This window comes from Neolamprologus multifasciatus, chromosome 17 (genome assembly GCF_963576455.1).
Source record: "Neolamprologus multifasciatus chromosome 17, fNeoMul1.2, whole genome shotgun sequence".
NCBI classification, from domain to species: Eukaryota; Metazoa; Chordata; class Actinopteri; order Cichliformes; family Cichlidae; genus Neolamprologus; species Neolamprologus multifasciatus.
In genome coordinates, this window is record NC_140455.1 from 14,976,147 (window position 1) to 14,999,739 (window position 23,593).

The window sequence follows — 23,593 nt, forward strand, 5'->3', positions numbered from 1 at the left end:
TGGGAAGAAAAATCTCCCTTTTAAGAGTAAGAAACTTCTGCCAGAACCCTGCTCAGGGAAGAGCAGCCAACTGCCATGACCGGTTGGAAGGGAAGGGGAAGAAGACAGGACAAAAGATAAAGTGTGGAAGAGATCCAGAGATTAATAATAACTAATGATTAAATACAAAGTGGCTTAAAAACGAATAGTGCATGTCAAAAGAAGAAGAAACAATCAGTGCATCATGGCAACACACCCAGCAGCGGAGTAACCCTAACTATATGCTTTAACAAAAAGGAAAGTTTTAAGCCGAATCTTACAAGTAGAGAGGTTATCTGAGGGTCCTCAAAGCTGAAGGCTCTGCCTCCCATTCTACTTTTAAATACTCTAGGAACCACAAGTAAGCCTGCAGTCCGAGAGTGAAGTGCTCTCATGGGGTGATATGGTACTATGACGTCTTTAAGATGAGATACAATCTAATTATTCAAGACCTTGTATATGAGGAGAATGATTTCAAATGCAATTTCAGATTTAAAAGTAAAACTATGGAACGATGCAACTATTGGAGAAATATGAAGAAATACACAACTTTTCCTGCAGCATTTTGGATCAACTGAGGGCTTTTCTTTTTTTCTTTTTTTTTTTTTTTTTTTTTCTTTTTGCCTGTCCCATTTGGTTCTTTAGCCGTCAGAATTGTTGTCTGAAGACCAACAAGGATACCCAATGGATTTATTTTGCCAAATGGATCATCATGGCATTGCCGTATTGGTCCATTTGATCGACCTTTGTTTTTATTATTTATTTTATTTTCAGTTGTTACAGACGGGACAGACATGAGTGAAGGATAGGAAAGGGAGAAAGAAAGAGGAAGGAAAAGAAAAACAGAAGGGGAGAGGGACAGTGAGAAAGGGGGGAAGAAAAAATATCTCCGGGATCACCTGTTGAGAGAAAAAGAATAGAAAACAAGCAAAAAAAACAAAACAATGCAACATACTATACACAACACCATCGCATTAATCTAGCTAAGTGTAAACAGCAGTAAATACTAAATATTGAATGTTGTTGTGCAGCACGCAGGACAGACAGCGCACAATGTGCTTTGAAGTAGCAGCCAAGAAAGGTGTGATTTAAGTCTACGAATAGTGAACACCCATGTGCATACCTGTGTGGATCGGCGCGCTTGTATTCAAATGGTTTCCCCATGTAATGGTCTGCTAGAGGATGTAGAGAGCCATAGCCCCGTCCCCCAGGGCATGAAGCAGGCATGGAGGAGATCCAGGCCCCAGACATCCAGAGGCCCCAGAGTGCAAGAGCCCAAGGAGGACCACCGGAGGGGCATCCGTGCCACCTTCATGGGAAGGGCTGAGGATCCCCAGATGAGGGGTCACCCAGTAGCCACCGGGCAGAAGCTAGAGGGGGCTGCACCGGCGTGCCTGCCGGCTCCGCCGGCAGCCAGCTGTGCCAGAGTGAATCGAGCCGCAGGCACAGAGGCCGGAGGCCCGAGGGCCCCCCGCGCCCCGGAAGAGGCCTGACCGAGCAGCAGGTGCCAGGCCCCGCCAAGTAGTCACCGGGAGTGAGCCGGTACATACCTGAGCGCCCAGCCCCGGACACCAAGAACCACCAACGCACCGACCTCTGAGGGCATCAGTCACCGGCAGGGAGTGTGGTGAGGGGAGATAGGCCTCCACACTTTGGAGGGCCTTGGAGTTCCCAGAGAGGTGGAGTCTAAGACCCGACCTGACATATAGACACAGACAAACAGGCACACACAGACACAGACATGCATTCCCACCCTCATGCACACATATACAAACACTCAGCACTCACCCAACGTAGGAATAAACGTAAATGGACATGTACACACAATCACACTCCCCAAACATACTCTATACCCCGGGTCCAGGTATCCTCACCCCCAGAGATGGAAACGGCACCCAGACCCAAGAGATGTTACCCTTCCCTCCGGGGTGGAGGCAAGCAGACCGCCCCAGGCTCCGCAGCAGCAGGGAGGCCAATCGGACAGCCAGCATCTCTTCCCAGCCCCCCCGCCCCGATGGCTAGCAGAGAACAGGGGTGTGATAAGACCCCATACCTCCCTCCTCCCGCTCAAGTGTAGTGTTGCTGCGTGTTGCTCTAAAGTGTATTTAAAACAAGGGAGAGCGTGGTGCTGCTGCCAGAGAGCAGCAGGTGTTAGCACGGCCCCTCCCGAGAACCCTCAATGTCTACATGGATTTAAAATTGAGAGGTGGGCACCGGCGCCAGAGGCAGGTTTGAATACACAGACCGTCTACTGGACGCCGTTAACGTGCCCACCCTCAAGGCCCTATATATATATATATATATGTGTGTGTTATGAGAGTGTAAGTAATGTGGATGTCTAAGTTGTGAGATAAAATTGAGGCACAGGTGGCCAGAAGAGGACAGAGGGGGGGGGAATGTCTCCCCTGCACCCTGGTGACACACCCGCACCCCAAAGCCCTACCTGTGTGGGTGGGTGTGGTGGAGCGGGAAGAGGGAGGCAGCCGGGGATGGGGAGGAAAAGAAGGGAGGGGAGGGTGTCCCTCCCTAGGGCCAGCTCCCCCGCTGACCCCAATATGCACCCATGTCCCCTGGTATCCACCAAGGCAAGGGAGCCCAACTGAGGGCTTTTCAAGTGTTGTTATGACAGCCTTATAATAACGAATTCCAATAATCCAGCCTAGGTAAGCATGTTTTTCAGTTTTATAGATAGTTTCAAGAATTTCTGAGATGACAGGAAGGTAGGAGATTGGTTTAGAGTTTGCCAAGGCAGCTGGGTTAAGTGATGGATTAAGTTTTTATAATTTTTTTAAACTCATAATATGAATTCACACACACACACACACACACACACACACACACACACACACACACACACACACACACTGTATATTGAGTCAGGAAATAATTTCACAGTAAACTTGTAAACAGCTCTCTGAGACAGTTTTTTGATGTTTTGTTAATTATATAGAGAGATGGAGAGTGGATTAAATTTGATGTCTGTCTGACATCTACTGATAAAGCTGTGGCTGCTGTTTTGAATTAGGAACATTCAAAAAAGTACTCAAACCCATGCTAACTGTATCCTGACACATGCTGCACCTTCTCAGAGAATGATGCTGTAGTTCATAGCATGAACACAGAGGAACTTTAAACACAATTGCTTAACACCAGCTTCATCATAAGCTGTTCAGTTTTGTACAACAAAATCATTTAGAAAACTGCAAATTCGTCATTCTAGATTGTAGACATCATAGTAGTGATGTCATCAATCATGCTACACATAAAAAGGAAATTGTTAATTAAGCTCAGAGTATCCAGCCCTGAAGGTAAAACATCCAAGGAAACTAACCCCATTTTTGTTCAGTCAACTAACTGCATCCAACTAACACAGTACATTTACATAAGAACATCATACCCACAGTCAAAGATGGTGGTGGTAGTGTGTCGGTCTGGGGTTGCTTTGCTTCTTCACGACCTAAATGACTTGCTGTACTTGATGAAACCGTAAATTCTGCTCTCTACCAGGAAATCTTGAAGGAACAGCCATTAGTTCAGGCCCTGATCGTCAAGCACAATTATGCAGCAGAACAATGATCCAAAACACACACACCAGCAAGTTCACTTCTAAGTTGCTCAAAAAGCAAAATGAAATGGAGTGAAAATAAAGTGGCCTAGTCAAAGTCCAGGCTTAAATCAGATTGAGATGGTATTAGCCTAAGCGGGCCTTTCGTACTTGAAAACCTTCTAATGTGCTTGAATTAAAACACTTGACCCACTCGTCTTTGCAGAAGAAGAGTGGGTCAAATTCTTCCATAGTGATGTGGAAGAGTCATTGCAAGTAATTGCAATGCTTATTTGCAGTTTTTGTTATCAAGGGTGACATAGCCAGTTATTAGGTTTAGCGGGTAATTTTTTTTTTTTACATGGGGCCATGTAGGTTTACATAACTTTTGTTTTGCTAGTCAATTCAATAATAATTTTAAAACTGCCTTTCAAATTTAATATCCATCACATCAGAAACTCTGACTTCACCATCAAGGTCCAGAAACCTACACTGGATCTGGATGAAACCATAGTGTCCTTTGATGTGGTCTCACGCTTTACTTGCATACCTACAACTGAGGTAGTGGAAACTGTCAGGAAATATCTACAGCAAGACAGCTCCTTAGAAAACAGAACCGGCTTTACCCCCAAACAAATGTGCAAACTGTTAGATCTTGGCCTTACCACAGCATATTTTAAATACAACAAGGGTTTATACAGACAAAAACATGGATGTGTCATGGGCTTCCCAGTGTTATCCATTGTAGTCAACCTTCACATGGAGGAAGTAGAAAGTAAAGCTCTTGGTTCTTTCAAAAGGACAGCACCAAGCCACTGCCCGAGAAGTTGAATCCTTCACTGCTCGCATCAACTCAGTGGATACATTCACCAGGGAAGAGACAAAGGTAATAGTTTCTGGACTGTGCTGTGTGCAGAAGGGAAAGAAAAGAACATACATGTAAAGAAAGCTCTTAAAACATTTGGTTATCCTAAATGGGCATTCATCAAATCAGCAAAGATGAACTGGAAAGAAGGTCGCACACCAACTAGGGAGAATTAGAAGGACAAACAGAACAACATGGTCATCCCTTATGTAGCAGGTTTATCAGAGAAACTCAGGAGAATGTTCTACAAGCATGACCTCCTAAGCTACTTCATACAAAAACTGGTTCATCCCGAGGACAAAACTGCAGTACAGTGAGGAGAAACCAAACAGCCACTCCATACACGCATGGCAAAACATAGAAGAGCCACCTTGGCAGGACAAGACTGAGCTTTACACCTGCATCTAAAGGTTAAAGGTCACCTATTCGAGGATGCCAATGTTCACATTTTGGATAGAGGAGACAGTCGGTTTGAAAGAGGAGTGAAACAAGCCACCTCTGTCCACTGTGAACAACCATCCTTGAACAGAGGGGGTGGCTAAGGACACAAACTGTCTGCCACCTACAATCCAGTTTTGAGATCCCTTCTCAGGCGCCACTCACATCTCATAAGTTCTCACAATGGTTTCACCTGAAACCTCTGCTTATAATGATCCAAACCCTTTTTGACACCTTGACTCATGTGATGAGGGACATGATCAATAGTTGGTTTAATGACCCTCTTAAGGGAAATTCCCACTAGGTTTTAAATACCTGTGACTCGGCACCATTTGGTTTTAGAACTGAAGCAGCTTCTTAGATGGGAGGTGAAACGTCTTCAAGAAACTTAAAGTCCAGTTGCCATTCTTTCCAAACTCCTTAGATTACCATGACTTGGATGATTGAGAACTTACATGGACATGGAATAATGTAACTTTTGTCAAATTAATGTGAGCTTGAATGTGTCCAAAATCTCATGGACCTAAGTATAAATTTGAATTTAATAATAACAATAACTTTGCAACTTTGTGTTGTCTTTGAGCAATCTGGATTAACTACAGCAAACCATTTGGCTCGCTAGAAGACCATGTGAACCAACTGTGGTAGGAATGTAGGAAAGCCTTGGTATCAAGGTATCACTGAGAACTTTCACAGACATGATACCTTGGTATCAAGTCACTTTGCTATACAAACAAAGGCAAAAAAAAAAAAAAGGATAAAATGATTTATACAAACTACAGTCATGGTGAAATGTAGACACAGTTATAAAAGTGCAAAAATATCTGCCTTATAGGCAAAGCAGGAGGCAGACAACAAAGACATTTTCTCTAAGTACTGAAGTAAATCAATGAAATTACAACACATTAGGGACAGCTCTTTGTGAGCGCACAAAATCCTCAACATATTCCCTTTTTTTGGTAATATTTGATTGGTGTCATGCTTTGAAATTAGCCGCACCAGATTAAATGACCTCTTTTTAGTTTCAAAGAGACATGCTGGTACTGTGCAAACTGTGCACATTAGGGTCAACTGCTTAGTGTTCTCGTCAGTCATGCTGGTTACTACGATTGGTGCAGAAGGACTAAACTACTGTGAATTAGACAATTAAACTGAGCTTGCACTGCAGTAACTCATTGGCAGTGATGGTGTTTAAGTCTTTTATGATCAAATTGTAGGAATTAATGTATCAGCAGAATTCAGCTGGGTGGACGCAGTGACCTTGCTGGCAGCCCTGGACCCCCAAGACCTGACCATATTGTTGATGCTGTATAGTTATAAAGGCCTAATACTCACTGAGTACTTGGTTGAGAAGTTGCTGGCAAAGACACCAGTACGAAGTTTCTTGTAATTGGTCACCAGGTTTACAGACGTCCTAGGAGGGATTTTAACTGACTCCACTTTATAGAATCTCTCTAAATCTTTCAGGTTTCTTGGCTGCTGCTTGGAAATTTGAAACTTCAGCTTCCTCCACAGATTTTATATAGGACTGAGGTGTAGAGACAGGCCTTTTGTGTGTTTTTGGTCATTGTCAAGACTGGTCCATGACCCATCTTGACTGTTCTGGCTGAGGGAAGAAGGTTCTCGTCCGAAAATTTATAGTACATGGTCCTGTTCAAAGGTCTCTCCCGCTGGTCTTCTCGTACTCTTAGCACAAAAATGGTTAGTGTTCCTTCGGTCATGCTTAGCATTTCTCTTCCTCTAAAAGTGGCGGGTCAAGTTAAGGTCAGAAAGTTCGATTTTGTTTTTTTCTGACTGCAGTGCTTTCTTCCATGCCTGATGATCATCCTCACCCATGAGGCCAGATCTTCCATGAAACTCCAAATTGAGTGATTTGATATTTTTTCAATTTCAAAGAATTGCACCAGCAGCTGTCATCTTTTCACCACGTTTCTTGTAGTTGCACTTTTAGCTCATTCCAGCCTTGTGCACATCGACAGTTTTCTTCCTGATGTCTTTGACAGCCTCTGTCTTGCTCATAGTGGTGGATCGTTTGGGATGGAAGAAATTGATTCTGTGGACACGTGTGCTTTATTCACATAATGAGTTGAAACTAGGACTGTCTGTTATTGATACAAGGTCTTGAATAATCAGGCCTTGTCTTATCTTAAAAGCCTTATAGTACCGTATCACCCCATTAGAGCACTTCTCTCATAGACTGAAGGCTTACTTGTTCCTAGAGTATTTAAAAGTAGAATGGGAGACAAAGCCTTCAGTTTTCAGGCACCTCTTCTTTGGAACCAGCTCCCAGTTTGTATTTGGGAGACAGACACTATCTCTACTTTTAAGATTAGCCTTCAAACTTTCCTTTTTGCTAAATGATATAGTTCAGGTGACTCTTGAGTCCTCCCGTAGTTATGCTGCAATAGATGTAGGCTGCTGAGGGCTTCCATGAATAATTGAGTTTTTCTTCTTCAGTCACCTTTTTTTCACTCACTGTGTGTTCATACACCTCTCTGCATTTAATTATTAGTTATTAGTAATATCTGGCTTTCTTTCATCGCATGTTTTTGTCCTGTCTTCATCTGCTCACTGCCAGATCCCTGAGCCTGTTTCTGCTGAAGGTTTCTTCCTGTTTAAAGGGAGTTTTTCTTTCCCACAAAGAGCTTGTTGTGGGTTTTCTCTCTTTTTCTTGTATTATTGTAGGGTCGTTACCTTACAATATAAAGCACTTTGAGGCAAGTGTTGTTGTTATTTGGCGCTATATAAGTAAAATTTAATTGACTGCATGTGGCACACAGACAATCTTTGGATGCCAGAATGCTGGCTGGGTTGTAAGGGAAAAAATGCTTTTTTCACTCAAAGATCTGAAACTCAATTTATAAATTTTATTCATATATATACACATATGTGGACATCACATTTTGGGTTATTTAGACCAAAATACTCAATTTAGCTCTACAAGGGCCTGATATCCACTTATGAGGACATTATACTGCTACTGTTCTATCTAAATTTTAAATGAATATCCTCATATGTGGCTCTCGTTTTTCTTAGAAACCAAAATTAGGTAAAAAAAAAAATCTGGTAATTCTTTGTTTTTACATTCATCGGGCCACTTTTACCATTGTGTGCATTCCAAGAGTTACATGGTTACTCCTACAAGTCTGTATTAGTTTAGAGGGAATAGCTTTGAAATGTGTAGATATGGAAAACATTCTTTTTCTAAGTATTGAAATTGAAGTGGGGCTATTATGCTTTTTCCTAAATTGCCATAAATACACTGTTACAATGACACATGACCAAAGTTTCAAATAAACTGGTTAGTGTATTTAAAAGAGATCATTCTGAGTCAAAAGCTCAGGCTTGAGACTGCTCCAAACACTATGGAACATTTTTTTAATTCTTAATTCTTGATGCTGTAGTTTGACTCTTTACGGTATGGGTGGGGCCAATGCCATCTTTGCTTTTTCTGAATAGGAATTTGGTGTCCCATTATTTCTATTCATTTATATTTTTGTTAATTATTTTTATTCTGATTACAGTCAAAACAGTGGAGCTGTTTCACACAAGTCTCATGCATGCTCCTTTTTGACCCTGTTTTTCCACTGTATCAAGATATGGAACAGCTACATTGTTCCCGAAAACATCTATTTTTTTACACCTTTAAAAAAACATAATTACTGCTCTCTGATACATTGAACAGAAAGCAGTAAGGCTATTAAAGAAGAATCAGACCTGTAGGCTTGGTCATCTGGTACTGGTACTGGCATCAGTACAATGTTATCATCTGTAGCTATCCCTTGTCTTGACCTGACATGACTTGGAGAGTGCAGAGTCTTCTACTGTGAAGTGTGCTGCTTGTGCTCTGGGATATTGCTGTAGACTGACTGTTGCAATGTATCCAAATGCTACATTCTGTTAATGTGAAAGAGGATCTCTAAACTTTTTAATAGCACGTTTTATATGTCTGCATCTGATACACTTAATTTCTCAGAAAACTATATTCCTTCTTTTTTCATATAAAATTAGCTTATATATCATAGAGACTGTGTGTATGTGCGTCTTATCCAGATGTGTAAAATGTCAGTGTTCTGTCTTGCTGCTGATGCACAAGTCAAATCTAAAAAATGTAGGCAAAATATTCAAGAAGCAGATTTATTGTTAAAGGTTTCGTTACCAGTATATCGTTAGTATCCAAAGCTACACCTCCTACTCTTTGTGTTTGAGTTTAGTTACTGATTGCTGAGTCTGTACTGTGTGTCTCTATCATCCAGGATGAGTTCCATCCGTTCATTGAGGCTCTGCTGCCCCAGGTTCGTGCCTTTGCCTACACGTGGTTTAACCTCCAGGCCAGGAAAAGGAAGTACTTCAAAAAACATGAGAAGAGGATGACTAAAGAAGAAGAGAGAGCTGTCAAAGATGAACTACTTGGGGAGAAGGCAGAGGTGGTATAAGTATATTGGATAACTGAAATAAGCACTACTTTTTTATTTTTAAAATTCTAATAATTTTAATTCCAAATCACACAACAGTTGCCTCAAGGTGCTTTATATTGTAAGGTAAAGACCCTGCAATAACACAAAGAAAACAGAAAACAAAAATCACAACAATCAGACGACCCTCTATGAGCAAGCACTTACTGGTGACAGTGGGGAGTTTGGGGAGTTTTTAGGACACCCTGATAATAATGAATTACAGTAGTATGGTTTTTATATGTTTTATACCATACCCATATTATATTGCATCTTCCCCAATTACACTAAGAATATGCTAGAACAAAGCTGATTTTTTCCAGTTAGAGTTTCTGTTTCTTATTCTGTTCCTAGGTGAAACAAAAGTGGGCCAGTCGTCTTTTGGCTAAGCTAAGAAAGGATATTAGACCTGAATGCAGGGAAGACTTTGTCCTATCAATCACCGGGAAGAAAGCTGCATGTTGTGTCTTGTCAAACCCTGACCAGAAAGGCAAAATGAGACGCATAGACTGTCTCCGACAAGCTGACAAGGTAAATTAAAAAGTTGGTTTGTATTTTCTTTTGGCTGAAGAGATAGAAATGCAGATAGTTTTTCTAACCCCAGACTAAAATTGCTGTCAAAGATGTGAAATATCAAGCAGTTTTTAATTAATTAAACTAACTTAGTCTAACTCAGACTAGCAGTGACATCAACTTTGCCGTCGAAGGTAAGATTATTACCTACTTTTGTACTTGTAGCCGGCTTGTTTCTGCCTGAACTGCACAATCGCTGCTGTGAGTGGGTTTAACAGCTGATTTTCCTTGTCTTATGAATGCTATTTTCCATGACTTTTTCATTAAAAACGTTTTTGTGACAATACAAGGTTGTATCAGGTTTTTGTTTTTCAGGATTTTACATCAAACATGAGGCTAGCAAGAAAAATATATGAACTAACAAAAGTGACCTTCAGCAGAACCGGACTTAGACAGGGAGGTTTGTTTTATGTGTCTCTGTGAAGCACTTTGAATCCCCTTGCTGTTGAATTGTGCTATATAAATAAACTTGCCTTTATATTGTAATGAATTGTATCGCCCGTGTGTACACATTTATCTTTGTGATCATACAAAAGAGGTAAAAGAGTTTTTACACCATATATCAGAACAAGATGTTTAGTGGGATTAAAGTGGTGGGTGGGTTCATTTCCATTTTCAAAGAAGCCAGTTGAGTCTAATAACAGATGAAGTCAGAGCAAGTCAATGTGTTAAAAAGTTAGATTGCCAGTTGTTGATTGTCATTATTTTAATGGTAGGAAAAGCTAGTGATTTTTTTAGGCTCTGATCTTTAATTGTATTTGTGATCTTCCTGTTCAAACATTGCCTCAAAAAAAGGCCTGAAAGTGGGTTGGTGGACCATTTTATATCTTAAAAAGTATTTGATATATGACGCTAAAATCAGAGACAGTCAAGCAGAATAGCGAATCAAAATCATAGCCTTTATGAAACTTGTAATACAATTTTAGTTAACCCTGAAGTTGGCTTAATAAAATTAGGAAATGCTAAATTTATAGCTAACTGTTTGCTTCATTGCCTGTGCCTGTATTGGTTCTCTCTGGGTATTATGGCTTCCTTACACAATCCAAAGACATGCTTGCAAGGTTAATTAGTGATTCTAAATTGGTTACAATTCTGAATCTGTTCGCCCTGTGATAAAGTGGGAGCCTGTATGTACCCTGCCTGTCAGTCTCTGATAGTCCGTAACTCTGTGTCTTAAGCGGTCAAGGAAAAGGATGGATGCTTGGCCCATTCAGGGGACCAGTTTCACACTAAACATAGCAAGAGTGAGACTCATGATTTTAGTCAGACATAAGTGGGGTTTTTTTTGCTTTGTTTTTCCAAGGTGTGGAGATTAGACCTGGTGATGGTTATCCTTTTTAAAGGAATCCCACTGGAAAGCACAGATGGTGAACGGCTGGTGAAAGGAGGCCAGTGCTCCAATCCAGTCCTCTGTGTCCAGCCTCGACACATCTCTGTCTCTGTCAAGGAGCTCGACCTCTACCTTGCTTACTATGTGCAAGAGAGAGGTATGCACTACATACTACATACTTCAACATTGCTGTTCATGCTGACTTTCATGTATACATTTAAATACACTAGACCTCTGGTAATATTAGATAAAATATGAGATTGCTACATGGTGACGGTGCATCTTGCATCTTGTTGTAAAGAAAAAAAAAACTTCTTTCTTTCAAGATTCTCTGTTCTACATTTCTATTATATCAAAATTTGTTCTTATGATTTCAGGATATCCTGGAAAGTTTAACTTGTCTCACTTTAAAATGCCGTTCTGTATTCTCTATGTGTGAGTTTGGTATTAGTGTCAGAACAGTGTTCACCTGTTAGCCACAGGTGTCGAATAATTTGTGTTAAATGCAAACACAGGTTAATCATTGTCAGAACCTGTACTGGTGTGAAATTTAACATTAGTCCCCAAATGGGAAAAAAATCCTTAAATTAACATTTAACATTAAATAGATATGTTTTGCAAGTCTTAAGAGACTTTTTTATGTTTTACTATAATTTATGACAAATGCTGCAATATTAAGAAAATAATTATAATAATTGAGTTAGAATAAATTAAATATTTAATGTATGAATAACAATGCAAAATGGTGACTTTCATTAATAAACAGGTTATAAAAGATGGATGGTGATCACATGCCTGTTTGCCTGGTGTATTTGAATAAAACTGTTGTGTTGCTAAATAGAAAATGAACACGAGTGATCTTATTTAACACATTGAACAAATCAAGAAAATCTGCCATGAAAATGGTTTTCAGTCACAAAATATGCAGTTAATATGTTAAAATATGCCCTCTGCTGGTTTTGGATGAGCATGTCAGTGAAGAACAAACAAACAAACAACAAAAAACATATATATCCATTCTGTGTTTTTACTGCATCTTTAAACTTTTTTGAGGATGGAACTAACAATATTTAAATATGCTTGTTCTTATATTTTCCTATAAGAAAGAATATATTGGCTGACCTACTTTGCTTGTTAAAATTGCTGAAATCTTGTTCTGTTCTCTGCCTCATCCACAAACACTGTCTCACTCTCGCTCTCTCCTTTCAGAGGCCGAGCAGAGCAGCAGTCCCAGTCGCACTGGTGTGGGTTCTGATCAGGAGGACAGTCGAACTGCCACCATGGGTAATGTAAAGTATATTTCTTTATTTTTCTTTAATCTGTTTACATATCTCTATATGTCTCTATCAGATAATATGATCAGATAAAATAAATATCTTGTACATAAACAGTCTAATTTGCTAGAGCATGGGTTGACTTCTTAGACACAAAGTAACAACAAATCTGCAAGGATTCAGATTTTTGGGCAGTAATCTGAGCTGTGCCTTATATTAACAAGTTTTAAATGCTGTTATTAATATTTATTACAAGCGGAAACATGGACCTGTATAAATTAAGAAAACTACCCAATCTATCAGTTATATTTTTGCTTTGGACTGCAAAGACCAAATAAGCTATTTAGGCATATCTGTTTAATTAAACATCAAGATCCAAAGTGTAATTATATAAATACTACCTTAGTTTATCTATTTTCTTAGTGTGTAACTGCTGCTGTTTTATTTTTGCAGATGGTCCAGAGTTCCAGGAGAGTTTTGTAACATCAGGAGTTTTTAGTGTTACTGAGCTTGTTCAGGTCTCGAGAAGTAAGCCTGCTTTACCATTATGTTTTTCCTTTACACAGCTACGCTACCTTTGACAGTGTTCTTACAGAGGCTAGTATTGTCATTGTAACACCAACCCTTCTTTAGCTCTGTCTTGACAGATTTGGTTTAAATATTTGAATTTGAAAAATGTTGAAGGGCATATTATTCTTGGACTAGTTTGAGAATATAAGAACAAAATGCAAGTGCAATTTCAAGTCGTTTTTATGATGTCAATTGAGAGCACTGGTGGAGGCTGTAGCTCGGGCAGCAGTGCAGTTTATTAATCAGAAGGTTGGTTTGATCCCTGACTGCTCCAGTCTGTATACCAAATGTCCTTGGGCAAGGTACTGAACCCCAGGTTGCTTTCTGATGCATTCCTCAGAGTGTGAATGTTCAATAGGAAGCACTTATGTGTAGAAGGGTGAGTGAGATATGATGTATGAAGTGCTTTGAGTGCTCAAGTAAAGTAGAAAAGCACAGCATTTCTAATTTGTTGGCCTTATTTTTTGGTAAGATATGGTAACAACAAGATATCCATATCCAATTTCCACCCTCATTTAGCTGTTTATAGAGCCTTTGTCTCCTGGGGGTGGAGAACATGTCATGGTGGAGTACATCAATCCTATCAGGATAGTTTGATCTCAGGATAAAAGTGGTCCCACAGAACAACTCAAGTCATTTCCTCTAAATGGACTTGAATTTCTAAACATGTGGAATCAAACCACACTGTCTCTTTTATTAACCATGTAAAATATTCAAACAGAAAACATTTACAGCCTTTTGTTTTGTTTTGTTTTTATTCGTGACCTTTAAAAGTAAACTGATCTGGTATGACTGGTGATCTGAACTAAGTGGGGTAGGCCATAGCAAAATCTTAAGCTTTGACTGTGCAAATCTAGTGAATTACATGTACACGATTAACAAAGTTTTCCTTGCTGCTTTGTGAGTAGATATAATGAAATCTAGATAGGAAATTAAAGACTAGTCAATTAGCACAGTATTGGGCTTTGCCACACACTTTGTGTATCTGATATTCTGTTTTAAGTGTGTAACTCATAAACACAATCTGTCTTTTACCCATGTAGCTCCCGTTGTAACAGGAGTAGGGCCTGGTTTCTCTGTGGGGGAGCTCCAGGGTCATCTGGCCTATGATCTCAACCAGTCTGTTAACCAGCCAGTCAGTCTCAGACGATCACTGGCCAGCACCTCATCCAGCGGGTATTTTTACACACACACACACACACACACACACACACACACACACACACACACACACACACTAGTTTTCATGTCTTAGTGAGCACATCTAATTGACATAATGCTTTCCCTAGCCGCTTGCCCTAACCATGAATGCCTAAACATAATTGTAACACTGATACTGAAGATCAGTGGAGACCGAAGAAGTCACTTGGATGAGTGACGAAACGTTTCTCCCAGAAAACGCTACGTCCAGATGAACAGAATCAACTTTTGGAGATTTATTTTCCTGGATGATTGAGAATGCATCAAGACGATGTAACACTGATACTTAAACCGCATTTTGAGCCTCAAAAATGTCTTCAAACCCGCGGGTTTGCATTTTGTCCCCATAAGCGACTGTACAATTTTCTGTCCTCACAAAGATGTCTAAACATGCAAAAAATTGGGGTTGTAAATGGAGACTTCAATTTCTGGTGAATGTTCAAGCACATAAAAGGCAAAATGCAAGTGCACATTAAAATATAGGAGAACGAAAACAAATACATAGAAAGATAATAAAGGGACAACCGGGAGGCCTGTACTGCATAAGATGGGTCTATGCCTAAAGCTGCTCAGTCAGATTTTTTGACATAAAGGATGATGCCTATATACTATACAATTCTCTAGCATCGAGAGCCAGATAAGCATCCGCAGATGCTGTGTATTTTATGTATGCCTGCAGGTAAGGCTGGGCACTGAAAGCCGACTGAAAATTTTCAGAAATATTATCAAAAAGATTCGACCGACTTGCTGGAATATAAGTCTTTTCAACTTTAAAAACTTTTGAATAGAAGGTGGCTGATAAATATTTAGAGCAATTGCAGTTCTGCAAGGTAGAGGTTTACACTTACACTGTAAAAGTGTATGTAATAACAAGTGATGTGTGAGAGTAGTAGGTTTTTGAGGTTTACCTTTTTAATTCTTTGGAAAAAAGATGGAAGTAGGGAATTCATTTGTCCAATAATCCTGTCTATTTTAAAACGGATTCACTGGGAAGGATGAGCAGCCAAGAAATGGTACAGAGACTCATCCCCTGACTGCAGTTACTATAGGCTCTGATGTCCGTTTGATTCATGTAATGTAATGTAAGATTCATGTAAACAGTGCTGTGAGGTAAGGCAGGATACTCCTGAGAAAAATACCTCAATGATCACCTTGTTTAGCCCACTGCTGCTTTAGTTTTCCTGTCCTTGTTTAACCTTTCTAACACTTCAGCCTTTGTTTTACTGGAGAGCACAGTTTTCTGAATTGATAATTTAAATCAATTTAATAGGATAAAGTAGCTTTGAGAATTTATTCAAACAAAAGTCTCTTTCTTTAAGGCCGTGTTTTGCTCTTTGCTCTTCTTACTTTTTTCACTGTAGGTACAGAAACACCTTTAGTCATTGACCCCAATACAAAAAGAAACTTTCTATAGTACATTTGTGCCAAAAATAAGATAAAACTAAGCTCAGACAAGCCTGTATCTGTGCTGAAGGGTTAATGTTAGGCAGTAATAAATGAGCGACTACCACAGGAAAGACTGGCAGAATTTCTTCTTTGTCACAGTGAAGAATTAGTCAGCTTTTCATTCTGGTAAACACACATCTGTGGCAAACTTTTGATTTCCCCGGCCATATCACACACACATATCTGCACAATTTGCAAGTTTGCTCACTTACAAAGAAGGATTGGAAGAAAATGCTGCAGTCAGATGAAACCAGATTTGACCTCTTTACATCAGCTCCGCCCGCCATGTTTTGAAGGCAGAGAAAGGTTGAATGTGACTCAAAGAACATCATTCGCACAATCAAACACAGAGTTGGAAACATCATAGTTTGGGCTGTTTTTCTGCTAAAGATGATTTCACAATAAAATCTTGGATGAGAACCTCCTTCTCTCAGCCAGGACGTTGATGAGATGAAGCACATTAAGGTGGAGAAAGCTAAAGCTTCCAGTTTCTAAGCAACAGCCAAGAAACCTAAAGGATTTAGAGAGAGTGTGTGAAGAGGAGTAGGCCAAAATCCCTCCTGAGATGTGTATAAACCTGGTGACCAAATACAAGAAACTTCTTCCTGCATGTAGCAGTAAGAAGTAGCTCAGGAGGTATCTACTGATAAGACAGTTGGTGCTTCGATCCCTGACTCACCCCAGCATGCCAAATGTCCTTGGGCAAAGTTGCTCTTGCATCCATCGGAGCATGAATGTGTTAGTTAGTAAGCACTTAAAAGCATAGAAGAAAGTGCTTGTACGATTGGGTGAATGTAGCATTTTGTATAAAGCGCTTGGAGTGCTCTGGAAGAGTAGACACGTGCTATATAAGAATCAGACAATTTACCATTCTTGCTGGTTTACTCATCCACTAAGTACTAAGTCATGTTGTTCTTGAGAATCAAATACTTTTTTCACAATGACGTGAAAATCCGTTCAGAACTTTTATTTAATGTGTTTTCCTGTCTGACGTTCTGTCGCTCTCCATCAGAACAAAACTGTCATAAAAACGAGAAACCGTTCATTTCTTTCTAAGTGAGCAGACTTGCAAATTCAACAGGAGATGAAAGAATTATTTCCTCCACTGTATCCAGTTGAATGTTTTTATTCACTAGGCATCTTAAGTTTGCAACAAGTATTCATTGGAAAATCAATTGCACTTAGGAGGAACATTAAGTGTGCAGCGTGTTATTGTGCGGACTAAAATCAGTATATGGTTGGAAAAGTAAGAAACATCACTTATTCTTTACAGAATTTATCTGACATGATAACAGTACACGATAGTTTACAGAAATGTTTTTTTGGTTCTTGCCCTTTTTTGGCTTTATTTAATAATATTAATAATATTTAATAGTGACAGTAGAGACTGACAGGAAAGCAGAGAGAGAGAGAGAGAGAGAGAGAGAGGGGGGGGGGGGGGGGGGAAGACATGCAGCAAAGGCCAGAAAGGCCCAGAAATGGTTAAATGAAAATGGGTTGCCAGGGTTGGATTGTATATGATTTGGGTCTCTAGATGAAACGGGAAACAGTAATGCTGCTAAATAGCAAGTTGACTTCAGCCCACACACAGGCCCTTATGGCCTCACAGTAATCTTACCTTATGCATTTTAACACTGGACTATGCTTGATCTCCTCACATGGTGCCCAGTGAAACCAGGATCCTAAATGTGTGAGCATCTCTCTGTGTGTCTTCAGGAGTAAACGCCATAAGTCTGGCTCTATAGAGGAAGAGGCTGATAGTCCAGGTGGGGAGTATTACCATTCACCTTCCTCACCAGCCAGCAGCTCCAGGAACTGGACTGATGACATGGAAGGAGGTAAGACTACCATATCGACTTTCCTATTTACAGTCATGCTGCTGAACAGATTAGGGCCAGGTTTACTAATACAGGGTGGGCCATTTATATGGATACACCGTAATAACATTTGAATGGTTGGTGATATTAAAGTCCTGTTTGTGGCTCATTAGTATATGTGAGGGGACAAACTCTTCAAGATGGGTGGTGACCATGGTGGCCATTTAGAAGTCGGCCATCTTGGATACAACCTTTGTTTTTTCAATAGGAAGAGGGCCATGTGACACATCAAACTTATTGGTAATGTCACAAGAAAAACAATGGTGTGCTTGGTTTAAACGTAACTTTATTCTTTCATGAGTTATTTACAAGTTTCTGACCACTTATAAAATGTGTTCAATGTGCTGCCCATTGTGTTGGATTGTCAATGCAACCCTCTTCTCCCACTCTTCACACACTGATAGCAACACCGCAGGAGAAATGCCAGCACAGGCATCCAGTATCCGTAGTTTCAGGTGCTGCACATCTCGTATCTTCACACCATAGACAATTGCCTTCAGATGACCCCAAAGATAAAAGTCTAAGGCGGTCAGATCGGGAGACCTTGGGGGCCATTCAACTGGCCCACGACGACCAATCCACTTTCCAGGAAACTGTTCATCTAGGAATGCTCGGACCTGCCATTTGTGAGTAGCTAATATCCGCCGAAGGGATGTTCGACTAATGCCACTCTCCAGTGACATGCGGCGAGTGCTACGCTCTGGGCTCTTGTTGAATGAAGCTAGGACAGCCACTGATGTTTCTTCTTGCGTCCACATTTTGGCAAATCCAACGCTGAACCAGTTTCACAAAACTTAGCAAGCAGTTTGCTGACTGTAGCATGGGAGATGGGTGGTCTCGTAGGGTGTCTTGCATTGAAATCTGCTGTAATGACCCGGTTACTGCATTCACCAGATATCAACACAATTTCAAGCCGCTCCTCACGTGTTAACCTCTTCGACATGTCAATGGCTGTGAACAAGGAGAAACTTGTAAATAACTCATGAAAGAATAAAGTTACGTTGAAACTAAGCAAACCATTGTTTTTCTTGTGACATTACCAATAAGTTTGATGTGTCACATGGCCCTCTTCCTATTGAAAAAACAAAAGTTGTATCCAAGATGGCCGACTTCTAAATGGCCACCATGGTCACCACCCATCTTGAGGAGTTTGCCTCCTCACATATACTAATGTGCCACAAACAGGACTTTAATATCACCAACCATTCCCATGTTATTACGGTGTATCCATATAAATGGCCCACCCTGTACATTGCACCATCACAAACTGGTTTTTGGCATTTAAAAAAATATTGTTGGTATTTATGAAGCGAGCACAGTGACATAATTGAATGCAAGAGGCCTGTGTTGCATATCTATTTCTGTGAGGAGAATATTTAAATCAAGTATGCAAACTAATGTACTAACATTTGTGTTTGTACATTTGTGCAATTTACTGCTAATTCATCAAAACTAACAACTAAATCTATTAACTAAAACTAACCTGTTTGGGTACTGTGCTCAGATGCTAATTTGCCCTGTTTATTAAATCTGGCCCTAAAGCTTGTGATGCACTTATTTGGATTATTATATTTAAGATTAGCATGTAGGAAAATCCTGTTATTCACCAAAACTATACTAGCTAGTCAGTAGTATAATTAAATAATAATGAATTCATATATTTTATCAGTATTTTTTATCAGGAGGCAGGGTCATGAACAGAGATTCTGGACAGTTGTTATGCATAAGCATAGGATTTGCTCAGGCAGCCTGTATCAGCTGCTGGCTCAGCAGATACCTTCTATACATTGCAATAAAGGGCGTGCATTTTAATCTGCTTTAGCTTTTGCATCCCACCACATTTATGCTATGTGACTCAGTCAGTCCATATTCTGTGACTGTTGTCTACTCTGGGGGGCTCTGGGAGGGGCTCTTACTGTTATTCTCATTACCAGCTTCCCACGTATGCACATGGAAGGGCACCAATGCCTGCACTCTTTGCCTTATGCTTTCCAAATACCAAAGAAGAACGGCAGACCACATCTGACATTTAAGAATGACAGGTTCCTCATGCCACTCTAACAAAGTTCTAATCACCGGCGCCTGACCTGGAAATTCTGATTCTAATTTGATGGAGCTGAGTATCACTTACATACAATGTCTTACTTTTTTGGTTAGGTGCCACAAAACGTTTTAAAATGCAACATCAGCACAAAAGGAAACAGTTGGAAAACCTTTCCATTATAAGCCATGCAAATACCTGTGGTCTAGTACACAACTGGTTTCTGCTGAGTCAGGATTGTGTGCTTCATGATTATATATTATATTATTTTAAGACCAATTTCTAGAGAAACTGACATAAGTACAAATGACAGAAAATTTTGTGTGCTTTTGTGTGTGTGCGTGTGTGTCTGTGTGTGTGTCTGTGTGTTGTGGGATTCATTTAGGGCTGTCTCCTCCGGTGAAGAAGGCAGAACTGGACAGTCCTTCTCCCCAGGAAGACTCACCAAGAATGGGTTCCTTCACTCAGCACCACCGGCCTGTTATAGCTGTTCACAGTGGTCAGTAGCACACACACACACACACACACACACACACACACACACACACACACACACACACACACACACACACACACACACACATATATATATATAAATTTGTTATTTACTTAAAGGATGCACAGAACAACATGTCATTTTTTTTCTCAGGTCTGTCCCGGAGTCCACATCCCTCCTCATCTCTTCATTTCCCATCTTCCTCCTACTTCCCCCATGGAGCGATCCGTTATCCTCCTCATCTTGCCCAAGACCCTCTAAAGGATCTGGTTTCATTAGCCTGTGACCCTGCCAATCAAACCCCTAGCTCAGTGAGTACATCTAGTCAACACAAGCCAACACACTATTCCCTTTCTCCACTGCACCTCAAGCTACTACCTAGTATTACATGTATGCTGCAAAAATAAGTACAAATGTTTTTGAAGAAAGATATTTCTTGTGCAACCAATTCAATCACTGTATTAGCAGTTCCTCCAGACCTGCAGCACTTTGTAACTATAGACAGGGCTGCACATAAGTGGTCCGCAGGTGCGCATGCGCTGTCAAAATAAAAGACGTGCGCCAGATAAGAAGTTTCAACGCGCGTTTGCGTACATAAGATTTTCTGAAGGAGGACAGACGTTTGTTTAGAACTCTTAAAGTCGAAGAAACAAGCTCCTTTAAGCAGTTACTTTGGTGTTCCTCCACCTCCAAAGAAATGTTAGGAGTCGGAACCGCAACAGAAGCGCGTATTCTCTGAAAAGTGGTTGCAGGAGGTGACCTGGCATTTGTTTGAAGCCAGAAAAATCTTATGTACGCAAACGCACGTTGCAACTTCTTATCTGGCGCACGTCTTTTATTTTGACAGTGCATGCGCACCTGCAGACCACTTATGCGCACACCTGTCTATAGATGGAGAGTGACAATATCTCCACATGTATAAACATAAAACTAAAAGAAACAGGTTTGGATTCTAACTTTGATGCAGCAAGTACTTTTTTTTACATTAAAAAAAAATCTGAATGTGGAGCAGTGAGGGTAGAAGCAAGTCAGAATATGTGTGCGTGAATTAGAGGGAGACAGGAGGAAAGGTGAACATGCAAGGTGTAGAGATATACAAGGTTAGAAATGAGGACATCAGAAGGACAGCTCAGCGCCAGAAAGGCTGAGATAGTTTGGACATGTGCAGGAGAGGGAGTGCGGATATATCAGACAAAGGATGATGATGAAGATGGAGCTGAGAGGCAGGAGGAAAAGAAGAAGACCTCAGAAGATTCATGGATGCACGTGTAGAGGGCTTGTGTGACCAAGGAGGATGCTGGGATAGGGTGAGATGGACGCAGATGATCTGTTGTAGCGACCCGTAAAGGCAGCAACCAAAAGAAAGAGGAAATCGCATCTAATTTTTTATTCCACACTGGATATCCACAGTGCAATGTATAAATTAGACCACTTCCTGTGAGTTCCAGTGTCCACCCTAAGGACAAAACCCTCAGAGGCACATGACATCACCTCTGTCCATAACAGTAGCATATTTCATATTACTGTGGGTTTAATGCTTCTTTAATGAATAAAATTCATATTTCCAAAATATTCCAGCTGAATGGAAGTAACCAGGTCAAAGTGCCCAGTCACTACATCTCGTCACAAATGTTGGCACCCCCTGGACCTGCACCCTCCCTGGCGAGTCCCCCATCCTCCCTTTCTAGGCCGACCCTTCCTACAGAGTCAAAAGCTACTACCACGTCCTCTGATGCAGGAGCAAACTCCCCCACATCACCCAGTAAGTGGTCATAAATAATCTACTATATATACAGATAATATATACATATATATACAGTTTGTACAAAACATTTCAGTGAATACAGGTGAAAATGAGGCTTAGAGCATCAGTGACAAGTAGAGCAACTAATGATCTGTTCCATAAAATCAAATAAATTCCAGTATATCTTCAGTATCAAGCTGGTCAAATAAAAGTTATTAGTAAACACTGCAAATTTGATTTTCCAAAGTATAAGCAATAGGGGTGCAACAATACTCGTATCGATATTGAACCGTTCGATACAGTGCTTTCGGTTCAGTACGCATATGTATCGAACAATACAAAATTTTTAATTAATTTTATCAACTTTTCTTCTTTTTTTTTTTTTTTTTACTTTTCTTCTGATGATGCTGTCTGTGTCGAGCGCTCAGTGGATCTGCGCTCGACAGTGCAGCCTAGGCGGAGTAGTCGAACGCAGATCCACTGAGCGCAGCACAAGCTAGCAGACAGAAGTTAAGCTCTCGTTGCAACATGGCAAATTGAACCCCCCCCCCCCCATTCAGATCTGTCGTTTGGAACTATTTTGGTTTTCATGTGACTCTGAAAGTAAGCGCGTCATGGACAAAAGTAAAACAGTATGTTGGATGTGCCACGCAATGCTCAATTACATGGATGGAACTACTGCATTAGCGCAGTTAGCTCGTTAACGTGTTGACACAGTCCAGCCCCATGCACGGGCGATCCGCGGTAGCTCATTAACGGAGATTTGCCGTGTTGTGGCGTTAACGTCATTTCAACGAGATTAACACTGACAGCACTAGTGGGAACACAACGAATATGACTGCACATTTACTCCTAGTGCAAAGACAAGTGGACGCAGACAAAAACAACAAGAACGCATGCTACAAACTTTACCCGAGTCATTTAGACAGCCGTTAGCACATGATTCTCCTTATGGGGACCTGATATGTTTAATATGTTGCTGAGAATATAGCCCAGAAGAAGCGTATAGTATAGCTTTTATTTTGGAAAGAGCCATTTCTCTGTAATAAACTCTCTTTTCCAAAGATGAGTGATTTCTCGATCAGATAGATTTATTTTTTTATTACTTTGTTGTTTCAGCAACATTAAATTTAAAAACTGTACTTTTGAGTTAAAATATATATTTATAATTTTAATAAATGACAAATTAAAAAAGCATGAACATTTTTTGTATCGAAAAAATATCAAACCGTGACACCAAAGTATCGAACCAAACCGTGAATTTTGTGTATCGTTGCACCCCTAATAAGCAAATATTAATATGCTGCCCAGAATAAAACAGTTCAGTATAAGCTGCTGTGTACACTTCCATGTTCAATGCACGATATTAGAATTTTCTCATATTTTGTCAAGTTTGTGATTTCTGACAGAAATGTGATGCCATACTGTTATTCAGATCAACTACATACATTAAAAGTGGAAAATGTTTTTCAAAAACGACACTGTTAGGAGATGGCCATTATCATTCAAACATAATATGATTCAAGTGATTGAAATTGGTTGAGCAGGTGACCCATTTGCACTTTCTTGTAAAAAAAGGTATGAGAATAGACTGGCAGGTCCAGACGCAGGAGGTGGACTGATGTTAATACTTGATAAAGACAGTGTTGTTACAGTGTCGTTGTTAGTTAGCAGTTAATTGAATATTTTGTTTACATTGCTGTTCCAAACCTTTCTGCTCATT

General features: G+C 40.2%; 1 protein-coding gene across 3 annotated transcripts in view; it reads left to right on the forward strand.

Annotated features, from left to right (window-relative positions):
- The window catches only part of nfic (nuclear factor I/C), a 48,160-nt gene that overhangs the window by 17,400 nt on the left and 7,167 nt on the right, over positions 1-23,593 (forward strand). For all 3 annotated transcript variants that reach the window (XM_085137048.1, XM_085137047.1, XM_085137049.1), the window contains exons 2-11: positions 9,122-9,292; positions 9,674-9,850; positions 11,196-11,379; positions 12,432-12,506; positions 12,950-13,024; positions 14,110-14,242; positions 17,429-17,550; positions 20,016-20,129; positions 20,280-20,437; positions 21,705-21,888. In XM_085137048.1, the coding sequence (XP_084993174.1) occupies positions 9,122-9,292; positions 9,674-9,850; positions 11,196-11,379; positions 12,432-12,506; positions 12,950-13,024; positions 14,110-14,242; positions 17,429-17,550; positions 20,016-20,129; positions 20,280-20,437; positions 21,705-21,888 (1,393 nt within the window). The remainder of the gene's footprint in view (positions 1-9,121; positions 9,293-9,673; positions 9,851-11,195; positions 11,380-12,431; positions 12,507-12,949; positions 13,025-14,109; positions 14,243-17,428; positions 17,551-20,015; positions 20,130-20,279; positions 20,438-21,704; positions 21,889-23,593) is intronic.